At 58.5% G+C, this 23,730-nt stretch overlaps 7 protein-coding genes across 7 annotated transcripts; 3 read left to right on the plus strand and 4 right to left on the minus strand.

The window, feature by feature from the left end:
• Nucleotides 1-432: 432 nt before the first annotated feature.
• On the minus strand, nucleotides 433-3,347 carry GGS23DRAFT_573477 (uncharacterized protein). The gene is made up of 3 exons (XM_051516679.1): nucleotides 1,711-3,347; nucleotides 1,517-1,648; nucleotides 433-1,415 (listed from the first exon to the last, which is right to left on the minus strand). The coding sequence occupies exons 1-3, from the start codon at nucleotides 2,682-2,684 to the stop codon at nucleotides 1,088-1,090; spliced, it is 1,434 nt and encodes a 477-aa protein (XP_051370972.1). The 5' UTR covers nucleotides 2,685-3,347; the 3' UTR covers nucleotides 433-1,087.
• Nucleotides 3,348-5,012: 1,665 nt separating this feature from the next.
• On the minus strand, nucleotides 5,013-6,661 carry GGS23DRAFT_605839 (putative YHM1; the record flags this gene model as incomplete). The annotated part of the gene is made up of 8 exons (XM_051519821.1): nucleotides 5,013-5,096; nucleotides 5,185-5,439; nucleotides 5,603-5,780; nucleotides 5,873-6,006; nucleotides 6,125-6,238; nucleotides 6,352-6,393; nucleotides 6,482-6,519; nucleotides 6,601-6,661. The coding sequence occupies 8 exons, from the start codon at nucleotides 6,659-6,661 to the stop codon at nucleotides 5,013-5,015; spliced, it is 906 nt and encodes a 301-aa protein (XP_051370973.1).
• Nucleotides 6,662-7,138: 477 nt separating this feature from the next.
• GGS23DRAFT_573488 (RNA polymerase III subunit RPC82-domain-containing protein) lies at nucleotides 7,139-10,172 on the minus strand. The gene is made up of 4 exons (XM_051516680.1): nucleotides 9,723-10,172; nucleotides 9,526-9,588; nucleotides 8,662-9,444; nucleotides 7,139-8,609 (listed from the first exon to the last, which is right to left on the minus strand). Exons 1-4 carry the CDS (start codon nucleotides 9,729-9,731, stop codon nucleotides 7,443-7,445), a joined length of 2,022 nt encoding a protein of 673 aa, XP_051370974.1. The 5' UTR covers nucleotides 9,732-10,172; the 3' UTR covers nucleotides 7,139-7,442.
• A 402-nt stretch (nucleotides 10,173-10,574) lies between these two features.
• GGS23DRAFT_573489 (LuxS/MPP-like metallohydrolase) lies at nucleotides 10,575-12,974 on the plus strand. Its single transcript, XM_051516681.1, has 4 exons — nucleotides 10,575-11,099; nucleotides 11,188-11,362; nucleotides 11,424-12,268; nucleotides 12,392-12,974. The coding sequence occupies exons 1-4, from the start codon at nucleotides 10,827-10,829 to the stop codon at nucleotides 12,485-12,487; spliced, it is 1,389 nt and encodes a 462-aa protein (XP_051370975.1). The 5' UTR covers nucleotides 10,575-10,826; the 3' UTR covers nucleotides 12,488-12,974.
• Nucleotides 12,975-14,213, plus strand: GGS23DRAFT_573494 (mitochondrial ATP synthase epsilon chain domain-containing protein). The gene is made up of 3 exons (XM_051516682.1): nucleotides 12,975-13,263; nucleotides 13,410-13,524; nucleotides 13,617-14,213. The coding sequence occupies exons 1-3, from the start codon at nucleotides 13,232-13,234 to the stop codon at nucleotides 13,698-13,700; spliced, it is 231 nt and encodes a 76-aa protein (XP_051370976.1). The 5' UTR covers nucleotides 12,975-13,231; the 3' UTR covers nucleotides 13,701-14,213.
• Nucleotides 14,214-15,419: 1,206 nt separating this feature from the next.
• On the plus strand, nucleotides 15,420-18,112 carry GGS23DRAFT_605842 (Mak10-domain-containing protein; the record flags this gene model as incomplete). Its single annotated transcript, XM_051519822.1, has 6 exons — nucleotides 15,420-15,516; nucleotides 15,583-15,650; nucleotides 15,733-15,861; nucleotides 15,947-16,177; nucleotides 16,240-16,701; nucleotides 16,775-18,112. The coding sequence occupies 6 exons, from the start codon at nucleotides 15,420-15,422 to the stop codon at nucleotides 18,110-18,112; spliced, it is 2,325 nt and encodes a 774-aa protein (XP_051370977.1).
• Nucleotides 18,113-19,051: 939 nt separating this feature from the next.
• On the minus strand, nucleotides 19,052-20,353 carry GGS23DRAFT_597879 (mitochondrial carrier; the record flags this gene model as incomplete). The annotated part of the gene is made up of 3 exons (XM_051518692.1): nucleotides 19,052-19,179; nucleotides 19,322-20,157; nucleotides 20,244-20,353. 3 exons carry the CDS (start codon nucleotides 20,351-20,353, stop codon nucleotides 19,052-19,054), a joined length of 1,074 nt encoding a protein of 357 aa, XP_051370978.1.
• Nucleotides 20,354-23,730: the final 3,377 nt, after the last annotated feature.

Below are 23,730 nucleotides of genomic sequence, written 5' to 3' on the forward strand. Positions count from 1 at the left end.
GAGAGAGGATCGATGTGGTTTTCGGTCAGATACGACTGTTGAAGGCGGACTTCTTCATCATCATCACCACCACCATGCCAGTGCTGACGGTTAGACAAAGACAAGGAAAACGGAGCACGGATGTGCGTCGGGGGCGCTCCTTGGTATGTAATATGTGTGGATGTGGTCTTGTGGTGTGTGCCCTGGCGGGAGCGGGAATGGGGGAGTGGGAATGGTGGTGATGGATTATTGTGGATTATTATTATGATTAGTCGCTGCGGGAGGGAACGAAGCAGCGGAAAGGTGCCACCCGATGTGGATAAACAATTCGCTTCTGCCCAATCCTGAGCCCACTCGGCAACGTCACACGTCGCTGCCGGGGCAACCGAAGAAGCTCGGGCCACTCATATATGTGTGTCACACTTGTGCTTATCCGATAGGCGGTGGTACCTCCTCCAGGTGTCCAGGTACATTGGGAACGTAATATTTGTATGAGATAGGTAGGTACCTATACATCCGCTGACCCGTGCTCGCATGTTGCCAACAGGTACCTCCTAACGCCACAGGTATAGAGCTATATATCCCCACTAGGTGCATATATGATATACCTACCTAATCGATAGTGTGTGTCCACCTACGATTGCGTGCCCCCACATATATATACATGCACATACATGCATATGCGCGCAGACAATCCCCTCCACACCCTTAGTAGAAGGTACCAATGGTCAGGTCTACCAACCTAGGTACCTGGGTACCTGTAGGTGTACCTGATAAGGCCGATCGTCCACTGCCGCTCCCATCACCAGCACCGCCACGTCCACCACCACCACCATCACCACCACTGCTACCTATAGCCTACACGGTATAGCCAACTCCTAGCCCGACAACCTCCTCTATATGTACACTTCGCAGATCCCGCCTCGTCTTCTCTCTGGTTCCCCTCCGCCGGCACGCCCGTGGGCCTTCTCTTATACCCTATCACTTGGGCACTTGTTGCCCCCATCTCTGGTCTGGCTACCGCATATCCCCGGCGACAGAGTAGCTTCGCTTTTATATTAATTGCTTCGTCTGGCCTGCCCGTTCCAACAAATCGTGGCCCCCGTTCTCACACCCTGGTCCACACGAGCTCTACCACTTCGTCCGCCTCGTCCGCCTCTCGGTTGCCCCGCCAGACGTACAGCTGTCTCATCGTGTCGCCGGATATCTGCGCGTGCGCGAGCTTGTAGCTTTTCTTCTCCTCCCGTCCAAGCTTCTCCCGCAGGGGGCCGAGTGCGAAGGTGTACTCGGGATTTACGTCTGGGTACCGCTGGTTCCACGTCTGCTCCGTCTTGTCCAGGTCGACCCCCTCCAGGCCGCCGCGGTAGGTGGCGATGGAGTACCCGTTGGACAGAACCGTGTCTCTGCCGAACTGGAAACGCTGGAGGAAACAATTCCTACCGTCGCCGCCGTCCGTTAGCCGTGGGCGCCCGGACACTCGAGGAGCCGGCGAGACGCTTTTGGTAGGTACAACAAATTATGAAATGTCCCTACTCACCCGCAGAACTTGGCGGCCACCGCCATCCTCGGGACGGGCTCGTGGTACCAGCTCTTCCAATGGTGCAAGTTTATCGGCTCTACGCCAGATTCGAAGAAGCCGCTCGTGTCGCCCTCGAGGTCCTGCTGGTATCTTTCCGCATCGTCTGTCAGCCAAGTCTCGCGTCTACCGGTGGATTAGCCGCTCTCACTCACAGCCCCGGGAGGATCGTCAGTCTCGACTTGGAGTGGCGATAAACGCAGTCCCTGACGATGATGTCGCCCCATTCCACCGACGACTCCCGTACGCAAACCGCCGCCTGTTCCGGCGCTCCTAGCTTCCTCGCGAGGGTGCTAGATAGGTAAGCGCCGGCGCCACCGTAAGCCATGAGCCCAAAGTTCCGGATGGAGCCGAAGTCTTCAGCCAACGTGCCAACGTAGAGGTCGGTCGTGTGGTCGAGTTGCCCCAGCGCGTCCGATAAGGGCTTGAGATGGGGGAAGAAGGTGTCGTCGTCCAACAAGCCGAACCACCGGGTGTCCTGTCCGCTCTCCTTCACCATCTCGGTCAGGACCATAAAGTGGGACTGCGAGACAGTGTGTGCGGCGTCGAGCGGCTTGATGAAGCTGGCCCGGATGCCGCCATCTCGGTATTCCTGCTGGAGCAGCGAGATGTTCGCCGCTCGTTCGTCCCAGTTGCTGACGATGACGATTAGCTTGGCATCGCGATGGGAACACCAGTGCGCGATGGACTCGAAGGACTCGCGTAACCTCTCATAAGAAGTAGCCAGGCCGAAGATGAGGTGAGGAAACATCTCGGCCGCAGGGTACGGCTCGGGAACTTGGAGCTTGATGGACTGGCAGCGAGGAATGGCTACGCTTGGGGTTTTCCATGGGTCGAGCTGTAGAGTCGCCTGGTCTGCGATAAGCGGCCGCGATATGTTGGCGACCTCGCGTCGTGGGGCCAGGGGGGTTAGACGGGCCTCGATGCATGCTCGTGAGTACTTGATGGTGGGCGACAGGTCGAGCGGCAGTTCCCTCCTGGCTTGGTCGAGGAAATCTAGACTCGTACTCTGGCTGAAGAAGCTGGCGAGGACGGGGCGGCTCCTCTCGCTACGCAGCAGAAAACACCAGAGCACGAGCACCAGGGCGGCGCCCCCGATGAAGGCCGTCCGAAGGGGGAGGAGTCGCATGATCGTCGCTTCGGATGGAAGGGAGATGTGGCTGATGGGGCCGAACGAGAAATATGCAGGTCTTCTCAACCCGTCGGTGAGCGCGGCGGCAGCATTGGACGGGTGGTCCGGACGGCGTATCTCAGGGGCGGGTATATTCCTGGAGAGGCAAAGCGGAAGCCGAAGCCGGGCGAGAAAAAAAGAGGTGAGCTTGCGAACAATGAACAATGACGGGAGGGCGGATAGGCAAGGAGGCACATCATTTTCCTACTGTAGGTCGACAGCGGACAGCAAGCACCTGTTGTGGCGCCTGTCTTAGGACGTGGTTGGTCCAAGGCCGGATCGACATTAGTACTGAGGTCACCAGAATCGAGGCTCGGTGGGTTTGTCGTTTTTTTAATGCCTGACAGGTCGATTACTACTAAACATCTGATTGCAGCTTAGAAGCGTAGGTATATCGACGTTGGCTGCAGGGCTAATTTGGCGGTAATGGCGTCGAGGAGGGTGGGCTGCAATTAACTGACTGGTGTGAACTACGCTTTTCACTGCCACACCCGGGGGTTTTTCTCTTGGGAGGCATGTACGTAGCTATACCAAACCACACTGTTTGAGATGTCAACACTGCTCTGGTCTCGGATCTCCCTCTCCCCCCCCCTCTCTCTCAACCCCCTCCCTCTCTCCCTCTCTCTGATATAAACCGCACCACTCCCCCCCCCCCTCAAACAGCTCGCAGGCCCCGGCACCAAGCTCCCGGGTTTTCCCTGCGCAGGCATGCCTGGCTACGCGCGTACTATACATTTGGGTAAGCGGCGAAGAAACAAGTCGACGGATTTGGCGGGCGGCCTGGGCATCTCGCAAACCCGAAGCTAGGGAGAAGGGGGGGCAAGAGTTACAAGGCCCCCCCCCCTCGCCTCCTGCCCCACCTCTTGGTTACGTCGACCCCGGGCTGGGCTTACGTCGCCCAGCGGGCGCGCACGGATAAGACGGCTGGGACGGGCATTGGCGGCGAGCGCGCGCGTTCGCGCACTGTCGCGCTAGGGAGGGGCGAAGCAGACTGCGGGCGGCGCCTGGGTGGTACGTCGCACGAGTGATGAGAAGGGGGGGGCGAGAAGTTGCTGCGTCGGAAATACCTAGAGCCAGGGCGGGTGGTGCGATGGCCGGGAGGGGGGTGTGTGGGTGGAAAGGGAGGAGGTCTAGGTAAGGTAGGGAGACGGATAATACCACGGGGTGTGCGGCGCAGAGAAGAAGAACGGGCCCTCGCAACCCTAGCGGAGCAGCACACGCCTGTGCGATGCCCCCGCGGAGACGGACAAGTGCGTGCGCACCGCCGGCGGCGGCGTATTCTTAGCGTGCGTATCACCTACCGACCTAGACATTAGGTACCCACCCAATCGTTCCCGTTACCCAACCAGGGCGGCGGTGCGACCGCGCGAGCAGGGACAAGGCGAGAAGCCGGGGCCAGCGACCCGGTGCACCGGGGTGCCGGGAGGGGCAGGGCGCGTTCCACGCAGCTCCGAGGTTCCGCAGCGGCGGGTCGGCCGCGGCGAGAGGGGTGGGACCCTTCAGGCGAGAACGTGATCGCAGCCCTTTGGCACGGTCGCCGCGAGAGCTTTAACCACGGGCAAAACCCCCCAGGCTACCTAGAACAGGCAAAGCAGGGCTCGAGAGCGCTGCCGCTAGGTCCGGTGCCCAAGACAGCAGTGAGGAGTCGAGTTCTTTTCTTCTTCTTCTTCTTCTTCTTCTTCTTCTTCTTCTTGTATGTCTCCCCGCCCTCTGTCCCCCTCTGCACCTCCTCCCCGGGCCCCGTCGCGGTAGCGAGGCAGGCCTGCGCGAGGGTCTATGCAGGGCCCCCCCTTATCTGCCGACCGGCCCAGCTAGCCCCCTCTTACCCCCTCCCCCCTTTTCCTATCTATCTATCTATAATAGATAGATCGATAAGTTATACGTCGCCCTCTCTCTCTTCCTCAGACAGGCAACGGCGCAAAATAGAGGGGGGATTTGTCCGAGCCGCGAGAAGAGAAACAACGTCAGATCCCCGCCCTCCCCCCGTCCGTCCATATAGGTATACCTACACACATACGTACATAACACGCACGCACGAACGCATACATCATCGAGTCGGTACGTTGCGCGAGCGGTCCCATTGACGCCGAACCCCGTCCCATCTATAGTAGTACACGTCTAGCCAGCCTCACTGACCAGCTGCTCGACTCCTCTTCTCTCTCTCTCTCTCTCTCTCTCCTTTCCCTCTTGCTTCCTATTCCTTCATCTCCTTCTATTTAACCATCAAGGGGAGTTTGTTTTCTCTTGCGCCTTTTTTTTTATTTTTAATCTATCAACCCGCCCTCTCTATTTCAGCATCGTGTCGAAAGCGGGGATGAGCGTCTGCGCGAGCCAGAAGGAGAAGACGAGCTTGGGGCCGGTCATGAGGAGCTGCGATCGCGGAATTCGTCAGCGAGATGAAGGCTTTTTTTAAAAAAAAAGGGGTGGGAGAATAAAAAGAGAAAAAAAGTCCACTCACCTTCGGCACGAGCCCCTTGAAGAAGCTCGTGAGGCCCTCGTTCCGGGCCATGTTGGTCAGGATGCGGAAGCCGCTCTCGGGGTTCTCGAAGTTGCGGTTCTGGATGCGCGTCTTGATGACGTCCAGCGGCGCCGAGACGACGAGCGACGCCGACGCGCCCGCGATCGACGCGATGAAGTTCTGGAACCACGACGCCTTGTTGTAGTCGCTCAGCGCGAACACGTACTCCTTGGTGAAGGCCGAGCCGCCGAAGAGCTGTCCGCCAGAGACGAGGGAAGGTAGGCGTTAGCTGACTGCTTTTCGGCAGAAGAGAGAGAGGAAGAGAGAGAGGAAGAGAGAGAGGAAGAGAGAGAGGAAGAGAGAGAGAGAGAGAGAGAGAGAGAGGAAATTGGCCCCCCTGCTAGGTATATAAACCTACCGCAAACGAGCCGGGCGCATTCCGGGCCGCGGTCCACCCCCAGCCCCTGTACAACCCGAACCCCTCGTCGGCGACGATCTTGAACACGCCTCGGCCTCGGAACGCATCCGGGTTCGTCTGGCGCTTGATCTTGAGGACGTCCAGGGGGAGCAGGACGACCTCGCCGATGCCGATCAGACTATTTTTAAGGAGAATGTCGTTAGAAGGACAGGCAGACCAGATCGATTGTTAAAGCCGTAACGTAGGGGCCACGGGGGTAGGGGTGCTCACCTGCCGGCCGCCGAGTGCATGATGGCCTTACCCGTCTTCTTGCCGAAGGCGCTCTCGAAATCCTTGCTGTAGTGCAATGCGAGGTAGTCGCGCGCGATCGGCTGGCCACCGTACTTGTATATTCTTTGCAGGATCTGCCACCGACGTTTAGCCCGCCCGTGAGCTTATCGCGTGCCTATGCAAGCCGGGCACTTGCTGGGTCTCGTCCCCCCCTGGTCTGGCCCGGTCCGGGCGTCGGAGACTGCGACTGACCTTGTATCCCGCTGCGTATCCCAGGCCCGGGAAGAGGGAGAAGAACTTGCGGCCAAAGGGCGCATCCGCCTTTTCCTTGAAGATGACCTTGTTGAGCGCGCTGAGGTTCGTAACCTGCAACGTTTTTTTTAACTTGGTTATTACCTCCGAGCGCGACGGGAGAGGGGCCCACAGCTTAGCCGGCTACGGGGACAGCTAAGGTAGGCCCCCGGGGGAGTTCGGCGCACCCTTGTCTGGTTGCTCATCAATCGCTTCGCGATGGTGTCGACCTGTTTCCGGACCGGTCAGAGGTGCGGCGCAAGCACAAAGGCATAGGAGGGTAGAGAGAGAGAGAGAGGGAGGAGCGGAGCAACGCACGGGGTGGAAGACGGCCAATTCGGAGATGCCAGCGGTGCCTGCGCCATTAATTCGTCGATGAGCGGTTATACGGAGCAAATTGGGGCAATGCGATCACGTTGCGCCGCGGGTGAACCCACCTGAACCCAGTAGTCGGGCGAGGTTTGATTCATGCTCTTTGCTTGCGGCTATGGGTGCCATTGCGATGTAGGTGTATAGCGGGCGAGGCTATGGTGGGGTGAGAGCAGTCGACGAGACCTTGGGAGAGTACCTAGCGGTTGGCCAGGGGAGAGTAGACCTCTCTAACCAGATACCCGGAAGTGCGGGAGGCGAGGAGGAGGAGGAGGAGGAGGAGGAGGAGAAGGAGTTACAAGAGGACGGAATAGGCAAAGGAGGGAGGGAAAAGAGAGGGAAGTGTTTGTTGGTGGACTCCAAGGGACAAATGGGTGAGTTGAGGGAGCACACGAGTTAGTACGTCGACGATAAGGAGGAAAGAAAAAAAAATTCATCTGCGATAATGGAAAAAAAAAAAAGATATAAAAAAATGCATCGCACTAGCGGGGAAGAGAGCAGAGAGCGCAGAGCTAGAGTGGAGAGCTCCCTTTGCATTATCGTCCAGGGTCCCCGCACCAAAAGGCTTATCGCTGATGTAGAGCAATATGATAAGATCTGATGAGATACTTGATAAAAGGTAGGTAGGTAATTTCACATTAACACCACCACACATTCTCAGTATGTGTCGCTACCAAGAAGAGCCTATCTTCTATAAAGAACCACATCCAACATAGAGACGGCCCCAAATAAATACCAGACTTGACGCCGTCCTATATATATATGCCTGTGCCATGCAACTTTTAGGTGCCCTCCAGCTGGAATTGTACATGTCCGCAAACCAACGCCGCCCATGCAATGCCAACCTTGCCAATTACACCCAGCATCTCCTCCTCCTCTGCCTCCTCCTAAACGTAGGTAGTGATGATGATTAGTAGTCCCGCAAGACCGCCACCAGGTCATCCAGTCTCCCTACTTGCCCCACCAACCTCTTTTCCAACTCGAGAAACTCGACGTATTCCTTGTACACGTCCCCCCGCAGCTTCTCCTCCTCCATCCCCTGCACGTCCTTGCGTTCCGCCACCGCCAGCACGTTCTTCTTCTTGGCCCGCTCCACGTCCAGCCGCTGCAGGCACCGCACCATCGACTTGTACGTGTTGTCCAGCGTCCGCTGCAGCGTCCGCTCCAGGTCGAAGAACCAGAAGAAGATCGTTCGGGACGCCGCCCGGTTGTTGTCCCGAGGCACTTCCTGCACGTCCAGGAAACCGGCCATCTCCATCTCCGCCATCTTGACGTGCACGTCCGGCTTCTTCATGAGAGCCATCGTCGGCAGCGTCTTGTCGTCGATCTTGCCCTTCTCCCTCAGTATCCGGGTGAGCCGCAGACCCTGCCGGCCAAATCGGTTCTCGATCAGCGTGTCGAGCTCGGTATGCTTGAGATATTGTATCAGCGGCTCGAAATCGACCGTCCACTCGCCAAAGTCCCGGCTGCCGCAGTGGCGCACAAAGCCCTGCCGACTCTCGGCAAGCACAAGTAAATGCTGCCGCATCTGGTGCAACCGCTGCATGCCCGTCGGGACACCGTCCTTCGCCTTCGTCTTGACCTCGCCCGACCCATTTGGGCCGGGCATGACGTCGGATGACCCGTGTAGTCCCGAGTTGAAAGCGCCCTGCCCGCTGTAGTCGTAGTCTTCGTCGTCGGATCCCACAATCTCTTCCCCCTCCTCCAAGGTATCCTTCAATGTCGAACCCTGAAGCCGCGGGGGGTATTTGTGAATCCTCTCCGCAAGTCGAAAGTCGACAACATCCCCGCGGCTCGGCATCCCGATCCCGGACGAGACGTCGATCGAGGAACTCAGCTGCTCAAACACCTCCTGCGTTGTGACGCGAGGCCCCCCGTGCAGGTCGCCGTGCTCGTCGTCGGCCTCGACGGGGTCGTCACCCTGACAACGAGAGATCTTAGTACCGAGCACGGCGAGTAGCGTCGCATAAACCTGCGCCGTGGTCTCGCCGATCGCGTCTTCGGCATATCGTTCGAGTTTCAGGTTGCGAAGCTCGACTGTGCACTTGTCGTAGTTTACCCGGACGGCGGTGTCGAGCTGAGAGTGAAGTTAGCTCTCCCCTCTCGAAATCATCTGCACCGCAACCTACTTCTTCTTGCAAGAGAAACCTCGCTTCGGCGCCGCCGAATCCGCGCGACGTGGAGCCATTTGCCAGCCTCCGGCGCTTGGAACTGGGTCCGGCCCCGAAATAGCCTTCTAGTTTCCTCTTCAGCTTTGTGCTTGCGCTCTGGATGGCTCTCAGCTGCTCTAGAACTTTCTTGTCGAATTCGTCCTTCTGCCTGGACCCTCGAATGCCAATCGGGTAGTCGGCCATGACTTCCTGCTCGATGGCGCTGCGTAGGTCCTGCGACGGCTGATACATTGTCGGCGAAAGAGGCTCGAGGATACCGGCGGCCAGAAGCTGCGCGAGGGTGTCCCAGGGAAGGTCACTCGGATCGACGTTCCGATCGTCCGCCTCTACACCTTTCGCGCCGTTGGTGAGACCATTCCCGGTGACGTGGCTGTGGCTGTTGTGAGAGCTGCCGTTGGGGGCTTCCTTCGAGGCAGCGCGGTTAGCCTCCCACGCTTCAACCAGCTCCGAAATTCTCATGTGGCCGTTGAGGAGGACCTCGTGCACGAGTGCGTGCGCGTGCTGTCCGTATTTGCTGCGAACCATATCGAGAATCTTGCCCGTGCGGGCGAGGTTGTAGGCAGCGCGAGGATTGGCCTCATAGTGAGTGACGCCCGAGTCCGCGTCGGTGTAATGGAAGACGAGGTTCAGCTGGATAAGCACCACGATGCCGTGGCGCACCTGGCGTTGATTCAGGGAGGTGTGCTGCGCTAGTTGCGCGACGGTTGACCTGCCTCTGGAGAGGAGGTCTGCGAATATGCGCTAGGGAGTGATGCTCGTCAGCCCTGTTCCCGGAGGGAGGGGGGAGGGCGGCGTGAGTGGAGAGCGAAAAGGGGGACATACGGACGGGAGCTGTCCGTAGAGCTCGTTAATTAGCAGAACGCATAGCTCTGCGGCATTCTTGGTCTGCGACATTATGGATACCGTCGTCAGCATTCCGTCCAATAGGATGAGAGAAAGCATTTAAAAGTCGCGAAAGCGCGTGTAATCGCGACAGGCCGTGGGCATTCAGAGGGGACAGGGGACGTTGGTTGACTCACCACTAGCATGATTTAGATGACGAATCGAATGGCGGGCCGGGCGGAAAAGGCTCGAATGCTGCAGCAGCTAGGCTGGATGGACCGGTAAGGCTACGCGCGACGAGTTGGGGGGGAACTTGGCTTCTAGAGATCCTCTCACTATCTCTAGAGCTGCCACGATTACTACCGTGGCTTCATTGAAGGCCAGGTAGAGGGAGAGGGGGGAGGGGAGGGGAGAAGCCGAGTTCTCCTGCGGGACGTGAAGTCGGTCGCAGAAGAATAGGAGGTCGGCGTGGGAGGAGGGTGGGAGATTGGGAGCAGTGGTGATGTTTGGCTACTGAGCAGTAATAGTCAGAGGAGGAGGAGAAGCAGGAGACGAAGAATGCGAGGGAAAATGATGAAGAGCTGCGATAACTGATGGATAGCAACGCAGTGAAATTGGGAGGAAAAAAAATATAAATTTTAAAGGTGCTGGCTGCTCTTTTGGGATAGCGGGGAACCCAAATCGGCCGCCCGGTTGGCTGGTCTGCAGCTTCCACTTTATTACCTAGGTACCGGTAGGTACCGGAGGAGGTACCGCAGACGGTTCAGATGCTCGTAGTGGATACCTCTTGCGGAGCTGTGTTGTGTTAGGTAGGCAGGTACCTAACCTAACCTATAACCTACTGTACCTAACCTACAGCTTAGGTGCCTTTAGGTCACCTCGAATGTAGTTGGACAGGTACTGTTACCTATACTACCTGCCTGTCGTATTGCGCAATGAGCCCCCATGTTACGTCAGCAGGCGCGGCCTGTCCCTTCCCCCGTGTCCCCTCTTCGCAGCTTCCTCCCCGCCGCCCGCCCCTCCCCGAGACTTTTTTTCTTTCTTTCTCTCTTTCGGCCAATCACGCCCGCCGGCTTGTGGCTGACCACGATCTAACCAGATTCATTCGCCCACGTACCCAAGTATCGCGTGCGTAACCGAGAATTTACCGGAATTGACCTTTTTTTGCTTGAACTTACGATATGGATATGGGAATACTTCGAAAGCTGCCTCTAATCTGCGCGCCTCCATCCCGCTTCCTACTGTCGTCGCAGACTCCAATCGCTAGTTGTCGCCGACGGCATCCAGCCTCCCTCTAGATAATGTTATTCAGATCGGCCGTCTCCCGAGGTGCCCGGCTTGCCGCCCGCAGGCAAGGCCGTCCGCAGCTGGCCCAGCGTTTGGGTTATGCCTCTGCCGCTTCTCCCCCAGCCCAATCCTCCCTCACCTACGAGACCGCCGACATTACCGGCGTCAAGGTCGCCACCCGCGACTCCCGCGGACCCACCACAAAGCTCGCCCTAGTCGCCCCCGGAGGCACCCGGTATCAACCTGCTCCCGGCCTCACCGTCGGCCTCGAGGAGTTCGCCTTTAAGGTGCGGCCCGTGTCCCCGCGACCCCCCCCCCCCCCGTATTTCCCTCCGGGTGCCGCCGTCGTGAGCTAATCAGCCGTCTCTGCTGCAGAACACCCAGAAGCGATCCGCCCTACGCATCGTACGAGAAGCCGAGCTCCTCGGCGGCCAATTGGCCGCGTACCATACCCGAGAGGCATTAGTTCTCGAGGCGAGCTTCCTGCGCGAGGACATCCCGTACTTTACCGAGTTGCTGGCCGAGGTCATATCCGAGACCAGGTATACCAGTGAGCTATGTCGGGCCATTGGTTCGTGATGGCATGCTTATATATGATATTTTCTCCCTAGCCTTCGAGTATCACGAGGATGTTGAGAGGGTCCTGCATGTGAAGCAGTCCAAGCTGGCCGGCGACGTTTCCGCCCAGGCTCTCGACTTGGCGCACTCGGTCGCCTTCCATTCCGGCCTCGGCGCACCCCTATACCCGACGACCTCGACGCCCCTGGGAGGTTACCTCTCCGAACACTCCATTGTCGACTACGCCGCCGCCGTTTACGCCAAGTCGAAGATCGCCATCGTCGCAGACGGGGCCACGCCGGCCGCCCTACACAGGTGGACGGAACAATTTTTCAAGACCGTACCCGCGCAGCCGTCCGGCCCCCTCGCGCTCAATACCAAGCCCACGACGTACTATGGCGGCGAGCAACGCACGCCCCACACGGCCGGGAACTCGCTGGTCATCGCCTTCCCCGGTTCCAGCTTCAAAGCCTTCCGGCCCGAGATCGCCGTGCTAGCGGCATTACTCGGTGGCCAACCCAACGTCAAGTGGTCGCCCGGGTTCACCATACTATCCAAGGCCGCGGCAGGCATCACCGGCCTGACGGCTTCGGGAACTAACTTCACGTACTCGGACTCGGGGTTGCTCGTCATCCAAGTGACCGGCCCTGCCGCATCCGTCCGCAAAGTCGGCGAAGAAGCGGTCAAGGCTCTCAAGAGCATCGCCGGGGGCACCATCGGCGAGAAGGACGTAACCAAGGCGGTTTCGAAGGCGAAATTCGACGCGCTAGAGGCTAGCCAATCGCGCGCGCAAGCGCTGCTATCCGCCGGATCGGGTCTGATCCACACGGGCAAACCCTTCCAGGTCGCCGAGACAGCCCAGTCCATCAGCGGCGTCACGGCAGACAAGCTCAAGGCAGTACGCATACACCCTCTCCCTCTCTCTCTCCCTCTCGCGCTCTCTCTATTCCCGTCAAGAAACAAAAAGGAGAAGAAAAAGAAAGACAGAAAACACGGCGACACGTGCTAACAGCACTTACAGGCGGCGAAGTCTCTCGTGGACGGCAAGGCTACGGTGGTGGCGGTCGGCGACCTTCACGTATTGCCGTACGCGGAGGAGCTTGGCCTGAGGGTATAGACGGGAAAATTTTGGGAAATCGGAGCATACCAATAGATCAACCCACTGATGTAGAGTTGAGAGAGGAAGGGAGGGGGAGACGCAGCATCTGTGCATATAGTAAAAATCCCCTAGAGTTTTCATTCTATCCTCGCCGACCTCCCCTTTGCCCCCCCTCTCTACCCGATCTCCGTATATCTACTCAGGTAGCGCGACCGCTCGGACCGCAGCGCGTGATTCTGGCATACAGGCTAAACCAGCGGAGGCGGGGACTCGCTTGACCGATATCTCTGATATTTGTACTATTATGTATGTACCTAACTACTAACCTCATAAACCTATCTAGATTAGGTACCTAAGGTACCTACCTGGTGTACCTCCCAGACCTCTCTCATTACGTACACACATAGACAGACCTATTTGTACGTAGGTACAGAGGCGGGAGGGGTTTTTGTAGGTAGCAGGTAGTTAGGTATACAGTGGCACGATGCCAACACAACATAGACATATTCTTCAAAGGGGGGTCTCTTCTGGGCGGAATTCTCGGGTTGTGTGCGAGGCTATGCGAGAGTCACGTGAGAGTTTAGACCACCATTGGCAGCATCCATTTGGTTTAGCGTGCTTTCTCGGCTTTGAGGTTCTGCGACTTGCCTGCTCAGCACTACTACGGCTGCCTTCTCTCTCTCAATCTCCCCGAACCTCGAAGCAACGAATACTCAATTGGGGCCCGAAACCCGCCCGACACATCCTCGAGCCGCCGTCAAGATGACTTTCGCATGGAAGACCGCCGGTCTGACGTAAGTCCCCTTCACGTATCCCCGCGAGAGAGACGGAGAGAGAGGAGGGAAAGGAAAAAAAAAAAGACGCACGGGGTGGATAGAAGGAACCTTGGGAGCAAGGACAGCAGGCTTCCTTTGCTAACTCGCGCGTGCGCCCGACCTAGCTACAACCGCTACCTCGCCGTGGCAGCGCGCGCGGTGCGCCGAAGCCTCAAGGAGGACAAGAGGCTGCTCGCCGAGCGACGAGGGGAGATGGACCTGCGATTCGCCAAGTGGGAGGTGAGTTGGTCGGTTGTCACCCTGCATCGCACGCGAGGAGGGGAGCGAGATGGGGGGATCGAAGGCGCTAACCGCGGCATCTCGCAACGTAGAACGGCAAGATGGGCGACTTGAGGCCTCTGGCCGAAGCCAACGCCGCCCCGGCAGCCCAATCTACCTCGAGCAGCTCCTCGTAGACTTACCTCGAGAACGGAGTGCGCCGGGACTGCGCGATGAGGGAGGTCTCTCTCGACTAGCGAGCCGACGAGGGCTCTAGCTATATACCGTCTACCTAACTTAGAGGGAGGGAGGGGGTTCGCGAAGGGATGGGTGCGAGTGGAGGATGGTGCACGACGCATTGTACAGCTGTATTAAAATAAAATAAAAAGGAATGCAGGCAGACCTGGTTCGAGCAGGATGCAACTTGCGCGTGGTGACATGACATAGAACCAAGGCGTCGTCCAAGCCGATCAGAGCCGATTCGACATAACGAAAGACACAAGGGGGCGGGGAGGATGCCGTCCATAGGCGTGCTCGTGGTAGGTATGACATTCTGACCGGTGTATTGGTGTCTCAGACGTAGCCTAGCCGCCTTCGAGTCCTACATAGGGGCGCCCAACCGACGGCCTTGACGCATGGTGTTGGCTATGAAGCAGCTGGATGGGTGGTGCGTTGCGTAGGAGGGTGTGGTACGGAGGTTGATGTGTTAGGTACCTTGCCAAGCTGGACTTGTGGGAGGTACCAGGTAGGCAGTAGGTACTTGTGTTACCTAGGTAGGTAGGTACCACTAGGAGGCCCCTAAGGCGGGTGTGCCCTACCTCCAGCAGCTTGGCTCCTGACCTCCCACACCTCTTTAGGGAGGTACCTATAGGTATTCAATGTACCTACCTATCTGTAGGTACCTCTCTAGGAGGGGTACCTGGAATGGACGCGCTGAGGCTTCTTCGCTCTTCGCCGCTTGGCCTCGCAGGCGAGATTAGGAGAGGAAGACGTGCCCGAGGATGATGGGTTTTGACGAGGCAGAGGGATGTCTCGAGCTTGAGAGAAGACCGTCGGGATCCATTGCCCAACCCGCTATAACTTTCACCACCCCTTTTCTCTCTCTCTCTCTCTCTTTCTCTCTCTCTCCTCCTCCTCTCTCTGTTCCTCTCGTGCTTCACCCTCCATCTAGGTACAACTTCGAATCCGAAAAGGCTGGCCTTACCCACCCCCGCTGGCCGAACAAACCCCGCCCTACGGCGCACTCGGAGCCCCAGCGCCGTTCTGCCTATCTCTGGGGTATCGAGCTGCACAGCGGATTCCGCTCCTTTAAAATAAAATAAAACCCCCCTGCGCCAATCGCAGTACTTACCATATTCACATTATCGCGGTTAAAACATACCTGCGCAGACCTAAGCCTCCAGCCGGTCTCGTGCACGACGACGTCTCTCCCCGTTTCTTTACCACACCACTCGTTAGTATACCCAGTCGCTATTTTTTTCTTCCTGGGGGGGTTTTTTTCCCTCCATTCTTCATACCACCGTACCCGTCATCCCGCACGTGGTACCTACGTTGCGCCAAGGTCACCTAGGTATACACCTACCTGTTAGCCACCTAGAAAGACCTGAACCCTCTTCTACACCTAAGGTCGGGCAGGTTGGTGTGTGCGCAACCTGACAAGCAGGTGAGGGCCCGACGCTATCCACGTGCCTGTGCTTCCTGCGCATCCGGCTTCAGATGATCGAGAAGACGACCTCCCTCGGCCGGACCTAGACGCTCCTGTTTATTGATAGGTACTTACCGACTAGGCTACGATCTGTGTCTACCGAGTCGCGCGGCCACACATCCCTTTTCCGACCTAAAGGGGGGGGGGGGCTGCGCCGCATATATCCGCATCGATATATATAGCCAAGTGCCTACCTGCCCGAGTAGTCGAGATGCTACAACCTGATTCGTTGCCGCCTCCTCCGACCATCTCACACCCCGGAGTGACGGCCACCGATATCACCGCCCGGTTCGCCTCTGCCGTGAAGAGTATGTGCCTACCTGGCCTGTCGTTGCCTCGCCTGGAAAATGCGGCTTGCTGACCGCGTCGGACAGCCTTGCCGCCTGGCGAGCTGGTAAGAGATGACCAGTTCACGCTCTTCGACTCGGTCGCTGCTCTGGAGGTGAGCCTCCTATGCCGTGCTCTGGCGCTGCACGACCAAAGCAATGTCTTGGGATCCGGATGCTAAAGCGGCACAACTCTAGATCATGGATTCCAAGATGGACAGCGGCGTCTTGAAGGAAGGCGAGTCTCTCGACGAGGAGTATGACGTCTCGCGCGATCTGCTGCCGGAGGAAGTCCTTGGTATCATCGACCAATTGCTTTGCCTCGAGGTACGTTCCACGTCTGCGCCCGGCAATTCGGCTACACACACCGTTCTCGATTCTCAACGTGCTAACTACGCGGCGCGATGGCTAGATGGCCTGGCATCTCGGCTACCCGCTCTCCCAGAACCTCTTCACGAGCGTCTACGTCGAGGCTCTCATGAACCCTCTTCCGACCCACGTTGAGGAGGCCGACTTCATGAGAGATTCTCTGGATCACGAGAACCAGCCAAAACTTCTCTTCGTGCTGCGCGCCTACTGCCTTGGGCTTCTCAAAGCATGCTACCATGTCAATGAGTTGGTAAAAGATGAGCTGTATTATGAGGTTAGCGTGATCGATGTCGATGTCCGCCACAACGTTTCGCCGGACTGATATCACGTATGCAGGAGGAAGACTTTGTCACTAACACGTATGATCGCCATCTGCTCGTCGGGATACCAGACGAGTCCATAAACAACGCGCTTCAGAAGGCCCGGAACGACCTTCGATCCATCAACCACGTTTCCAAGGACGTGGCTACGGCTCTTGACCTCCGGCTTGAGCTCCGACTGGCATTTCTGAGGGCGATTGACCTCTCCACCCTGCGAAAAGCCCACCCGGACTCGTTGAAGATGCCCTGGATCGAGATGAAGGGCTTGCTTGAGCACATCAAGAGGCAGCACCCGCTGGGGAAACCGGTTCCCGAGGCGTTCAGTACTAAGCTGCAGCGGAGGCTGGCCAGTACGATGCCACCACGGCCTATCGTCCAGCCCAGCTTCGAGGAATGCTACGACCTTTTCAAGCGCTTCTTTCAGGACGGCATCGACGTCATGGATGTCTTGAAGTATTCCGAGCCACAGAGCCTCTTGGTGAGTACTGTTTGGGGGAAGGAAAAAGTGACCAGGTTAACGGCATCGCTAAGAAATATCTCTCTCCCTGTAGACATTTGTCTCGCTCTTTCAAGCGCGGAAACCCCAGCCCCTGGTTTACAACAGGGTCTTGCTTCAGAATTTGCTTTTTAGAGAAATGGTAGTTCTGGGCAACTATAGCATCCGACAGATACTCGACCACGACCTCTCGATCGTAGTCCTACCTTGCGCTCAGCAGATAGACCCCGCTAACGATAACATCGAGATGCCGAATGACCCTCGCCACCGGGTGGCAATCCAGATGGAGATGTTTCGACAGCGAGTGGCCGAGTGCTACTTGGATGTCTTCAAAATTTTCTGCCAAAATAGATGCAGAGTCCGACGGACGCTATGCCACAGCATCCAAGAATGGGACATACTCCAGGGAGATGTCGAGGAGATCGACCAGGAAATCCAAGTTATCCTCGACGAGAAGCCTCTCTCCCGGGACGGAGACGACGTCAATCTAGACTACCCCCTACCCCTCTCGTCGTGGACATACCTCTATAAGCTCCGACAGATGGAATGGATCGTTCAGCTCGGATTCGAACTCGACATCTACCAGCCGGACGAACTAGCCGGCATGTATTGGTACCTGAACTATTTGGCTAAGACGCGCGCGCAGCACGGCGACCGCATCAAGCGGTTTACGATGCGTAGCTTGGACCAGGCACGCCACGGCGGCGGCGACTCGAGCGCCGCCAAGCGGCGACCGCAGCCAGCGCAATATACGACGGCCAAGGAGCGCGAATACATGACATCGTTAGCGTACCTGCGCGTGACGATGCTTGATGCGGCGTGCACGTGGGAGTTCGCGGACGGGCTGTGCTGTTTATACACGGCACTGGCGCGGTTAGGACTCGTGAAGCCACGGCCGCGGCCGTACGGGTCGGACGCGCTCCGATACGAGCTCCGGATGAAGCCGTTCCAGAACATCGCCCTGCCGCAGCTGCCGACGTTGGAGGAGTTCACGCGCGCGGTTGTGCAGCCCAAGACGCCGCTGACGGACCTGCTCCGCTATGCAGAAAACGCGGTCGGTGGCGCGCGGAAAGGGTACGAGGCCCTGGCTAAGCTGCCAGACACGCAGGCCTTCGCCGTCAACGCCCACGCGCGCTGGGTGGGCAACGTCCGCGACTGCCTGCGCGCGTCCATCGCGGCCGGGATAGCGGTGTCGACGCTGCAGCGGGCCGTCGAGAAGGTGAACAGCAGCAGCAACGGCGGCGGCGGCAGCGGCGGCGACGACGACGACGACGTCTTCTGCGACCAGGACGGCGACGCGAAGCCGAAGCTTAAGCTAAGGGTCGAGCTGCCGCCGTCGGGCAAGGGGTACCATGACTGGTGGATCGTACCCAAACTCGTCCCGACGGCGTAAGCTGGTTTTTTTTTTTTTTTTTTGCCCGCGCGCATATGCATACTTGGGGTATACGTCCGGAGGGGGGGCGGCGTAGCGTTTATTGTATATGCGTTAATAGAACGAGAGGCTTGCGGAAAGGATATCCGTACGAAGGAGCATCCGCCTCCTCGGCGGTCAAGTGAGTCGGCCGGCCTTTTCTAGGCGCTGCGGGTTGAGCGAGAAGGGACAGCGGTGATGGTTGGGACGGAACAGGGTAGATGGCCGTGGTCGGGCCGAGTCAGGCCAAGGTAAATAGACGTGTACCTATCTGAACTGCCCGTACGGCAGAGCATGCGAGTCGGCATCGTGCCTCGACCTTGTACAGCTATCCCCTATCGCCGCGGCGTCGCAGCGGTGTGTATATGCATGTATATAGTGTTCTATTCTGGGGCACCTCGCCGTCTACCACATACCTCGGTCGTCAATCCCGTTGCTGAGACGATAACCTAGGTACCTATATTAGTTGCACTCTCTTCTCCCCCCTCTCCTTCGACGCCTCTCTGCGCCCTCCCTGGCCCCTTTCTAGTACTCACCGCACCGCTACGAGCTACTCGTGGCTGCTTTTATTTATACTACCGGCATTAGGACAGCGCAGAGACCCCGCAATCTGTAACATGACGCGAGGTGTGTAAATGGGGAGGGCAAGGGGGGATAATCGTGGTTATTTTCTTAGACGCGGTATCGAAAATGCCATTTTTTGACAGATTTCTGGTATATATACATTTCTACCAGGTATACTCCTCCCCTCTGCCAGACCAGCCGGAACGGCGACGGCTGAGCAAGATATAATCTGGTACCTGGTGAGGTTGCGTATCGTGCCGGGTCGGCAGAGGGGGTAGATGCTTGTCGTTCCCGAAGCCCCCCCCCTCTTCTCTCTCATTTTCTCTCTCTTTCCACAAAGCGAGGCCGGCCCCAAAGTTACGCCGCCTTGATGGCCCGCCGGGCGACGGCGCCCCGCAGCCGGATCGTCTGCTCGTACAGCACGTCCTTGAAGGCGAACAGGAAGGCGGCCGTCAGCACGCTCTGCGTGACCTTGGGCCCGATGCCTGGGGCCGCGCGGGTTTGTTAGCGGGATTGCCTCTCGACTGAGTAGAATAGCGTGATATTTCCGCTTGGGGGGGGAGGGGGGGGGGGGTGGTTACGAAAAAAAGAAGAGGGAGGAAGAGAAAGAAAAAAAAAACGACATACCCTTATACAACCCCGCGTAGCCTTCCTCCCTGATGACGCGGCCGAGGGCAGCCATCATGCCGTCGGGGCGGCGGCCGTCGGCGGTGGCAGCGGCGGCGTCGGCGACGTGCATGCGGCTCTTGACGACGATGTAGGGGTAGGTGATGGTGGTGGCGAAGAGCTTGCCGAGCGCGCCGAGCACGAAGGCGACGGCCGGCGTGGCCGACCGCCGCCGCCGCCGCTCGTACGCGTTGCGCAGCTGCTCGAACAGCGTGTACTGCAGGATCGGGTTCGCCACCAGCACCAGCGCCGGCACCACCCCGCGGAACAGCGCCTGCGGGCCCTCCTCGCGCAGCAGCGCCAGCAGCGTCCCGAGCGTCGTCGTCGGGCGCGGCGGGCGCTTCGCCTCGCTCTTCTCTCCGACCTCGGCCTCGGCCTCAGGTGCGCTCGCCGCCGCGTCGGATTCCTCGGCGCCGTCGGCCGCGGGCGCGGGATCGGCGTCGTGGTCCGCGGCGCGGCGCGTCGTCATGCGCGTGTTGACGACCCAGATGGGGTTGGTCAGCACGACGGTGGCGGAGCCGGCGAGCGCGCCGGCGACCATGGCCTCGACGGCGGTCAGCTTGCGCGACGCGCGGCCGGCCCGCCGCGCGGCCGCCTCGAACACGCCCCGCGTCCACTCGTACCAGTAGTAGTACACGAAGTTGGTCACGCTGATGCCGAGCACGGCGCTGCCCAGCCCCGCGTACAGCCCCGCGACGCCCTCGCGCGCCACCAGCGCCCGCACCGCCGCCAGGAACGCCGTCTCGCCCCGCCGCGACTCGACCTGCGCCCGCGTCGAGAGCGTGATCAGGGGGTAGCTTGGCCGCGGGTTAGCAGCTTGCGTCTCTCTCTCTCTCTCTCTTCTTTGTTTTTCTTCTTCTTGAAGGGGGGAGGGGGGACCTACGTTAGCACCATGGAGAGGATGCCGCCGCCGGCGCCGGCGAGGGCGTGCGCGACGTTGTCATTCTGCGGCAGGGGCACGACCGGCTTCGCGGAGGGAGAGGGGGCGGCCATGGTGCCCGTCGCGGTTGGCGGTCGTCTCGGTTCGGGGGGGGGGGGGTCGGGTCGGTGCGGAGAGGACCGTATTGATACGTTGTCGTCGTCGTCGACGTCGATAGGCGTCCAGAGTAGGTTGCGTGTGCGCCGAGTGAAGCGAGGGTTACGGACAGTTGGTTATACGCGTGCAGGGATGGAGTGCGTAGAGAGGAGGAGAATGTGAGCGGCGCAGGGAGAAAAGAGAAGACGTCTCTTTCTTTCTCTCTCCGAGGTTGTTTTTGTCTCAGAAGCGTTAGCCGGCGTTAATTGCTGCGGCGGCGAACTCGGGATCCGGGACGGATTAGATCTACATGACGGTGACAAGACAATTCAACGAAGCTGGGAGGCGTGCGGAGGTAGGTAAGTAAGAGGCGAGCTGACAGGGCGGATGACGGCGGAGGAGGGAGACGACCCTCGTCGATGGATGGATGATGGATGGGGTCGGGATGCCGAGGTCCGATTGCATCACACTGCCGTCCTGCGGCTCGCCTTTCCCCAGCATTTCCTCTCCTCTTTTCCCACGGTACCTTGACTGTACCTAGGTAGGCAGGTAGGTAGGTACCTACCCGTGTCATTACTCGCCTGGGAGGGGCTGCCCCGTAGTGAGCCACCGCGGTTCTCTCCAGTGGGCTTTCAGCGGGCTTCAGTGGATAACCGCCCTTCCCCGTCCCCTCCCCCGCTTCGCATCGGTACCTACACCTGATGTAGGTGCCGTACCTAGGTAGGTAGGTACCTGTACCTCTTAGTATTCGTTCCTATCCCTCCCCCGGGTTCATCCTCCCCCCCCCGCATTCTTTCTGGCCTGCTTACCTCCTACCAACCTCAGGTACACGCATCCGGTACTGTTTCGACTTTCACATGCCGTCAGAGGGGCATACCCGGACGCTCACGTGTCGCTGGGAGTCTGTCGGGTACCCGAGCCGACGGAGGCCCTCCCAACGAATATCTGGTAAATTACTGCGCGACGATCGCCTCCTCTCTCTCTCTCTCCTTTGTCGTGACCTTCGCTTCCCTTTCACCTTCGCTCTCACCACCTCGCTACAGTGCGCACTGCTCCCCGGAGAACGCAGATTACTTAATTACCCATCCCCGTCCGCCGTGCCTCGCCCCACTCCGCAGCTCAACCCTCTGCAACCATGGGCGCCAGGGAACACCGCCATGGACAGGCGACGCCTTGCAGGAGTCATGATCGGGGCTCTATGAGTAAGCTTTTATAGCTTCGGCAGTTTATCGCCTCCTCCTCCTCCCCCCCTCGGTCTCTCCCTCTCTCTGTTCTTTTATTTTTTTTCTTCCTCATTTTTCTCATTTTTTCATATGCATTATTTTTATTTTTATTTTTAGACCCGGGGGCGGAGAGGGCGACGTGAGCGGTGTAACTATACCTGCCTTGCCTTTTAATGCGATCCCATCCCTCGCCCGCTTGCGTGCTCACGCACTCGCGCGCTGCTCCCTCTGCTGGCTAGCCGACATAACGTAGCTGCATCAGTTCTTTCGATGAGCGGGCAACGGGACGCGTGGGGAGGGTACGTAATAAGTGAGGCAGCCTCGCCGGCCGGCCAGCCCGCCCTGTATTCGAGACAGCGCCGATCAGCGCCGATCAGGGCGAAATGCCCAGGGTCGGGAAGGGGGGAGGGGTTTCACACCTGCGACGAGAGAGACGGTGACGGTGATGAGAGCGCCCCCTCCAGGGCTGCTGCCAAGTAGGTGCAGTCGTATGAAATTGCACCGTGCCGCCACCGTATCTGTATCATACAGAGGTATGCGTGTAGCTAAGACAGCGTGTCTGCCCAATGAGGCGAGCGGCGGCAGCATGCAGTCACCTTCGGCCTCCTGCATCTCTCCTCTCGCGCCTCACGAGCCACCGCGCGTTGGGGTTGATACCTGACTGACGTTACATCCCGCGTGGAGCTCGCTCCCAGGCTGTTTAACCATCACCAAGGGGGAAAAAAAGGGAGGGTAAGTTCTGTTCCTTTTAGGGGGGGGGGGGACTCCTCTCTACTCATAGGTAGGTACATCGTCGGATATATTACAGGCCTGCCATTCCTGGTCGAATCTGCGTATTTGGGATTCGCCCATACTGCAGCAGCAGCAATGCTACCATGACGCCAGGAAATACAGAGTATCACCACGAACGCATTCATTACCCACGGTAGGGAAGAGAAGGGGGGTGGAAGATCTTTTGGGGGGTAATTGGGGGCCGGTGCCGTGTTATAATACAACACAACACAGAGAGGAGAAGGCGGCCGTCACGTGGGAGCACCCTTCTAAAAATAGGTACCTCCGTGGGAACCTACCTACACCTGCTAGGCACCTGTTGGGCACCTCTCGCCGAAGTTGGCCGGGTGTTGATGGAGCTGGCGGCGGTGGCGGGCACGGGCGCGTAGGTACTTACCTAGGGTATAAATACCTACCCAGGTACCTCGCCTTGGGTGCTTGACGGTAGGCACACCCGGTACATCCGGGGGGTTACATACATGTAGGTACCTCTACTACGCGGTAAAACGAGCAGCCGTGCGCACCTGTGGCGCACCGGCCTCCACCTGGCAGTCACGGCAACATGGAAACGTTGCTGACCTCCCAAAATAGATACTGGGGCCATTGGCGATGTGTCGCCGTCCAAGTGCGGAAAGCTTCGAACACGAATTACCTACCTCCATAACTCGATATCCTGCTTCGTCCCGTCGCATCTATCCCATCCCATCCCATCCCATCCCACACCGTCCTCTCAGCCTTTCCTGGATACCGATAGACGATACACTGCCGAACATCGACTGCCGGCCTGTTTATTGTGTTGATTTGCCTCTATTATTGGGTGGCAGGTAGCGAAGGTATGCACATAGCCTACTACGGCTACGATACTTACATACATAATTCCTACTACACCTCCTCGATCGCTCCGTCATTCCCTTCCTCTGTCTGTATACATACATGCCGACCTCCATGTCTCCCACCTACACCACCAACCACGCAGCATCCCGTCCCCCTCTCTTGCCTCTCCGTCTTCTTCCCTCCGTCTTCGTCTCTCTCTCCGTCCGTCTCCCTCTCCTTCACGCACACACGCACACGCACTCTCTCCCTCGCTCGCTCTCACCGACATATCCCTAACCCAACCCCATCACGTCTGCGCGCCCACCACCCACTTACACCCACACGCACATCCACGCACAGTCTATCGACCTAGTTTCGGTGACCCGAGGAACGCTTTTGCCAGCATACCCGCACGGCTCCATCTTACTCTGGCCAGCCGCCGATCAGCCTGCTAGCCGTTGCCTATACACGGCTTCGCTCCCTCTCACGTCTAGCCTAGACTATACTCACACCTACACCTATCGCCTACCTATCTCATCTACCTGCCT

The sequence above is a fragment of the Durotheca rogersii genome (assembly GCF_024521655.1).
Source record: "Durotheca rogersii strain YMJ 92031201 chromosome Unknown GGS23scaffold_14, whole genome shotgun sequence".
Taxonomy (NCBI): domain Eukaryota; kingdom Fungi; phylum Ascomycota; class Sordariomycetes; order Xylariales; family Xylariaceae; genus Durotheca; species Durotheca rogersii.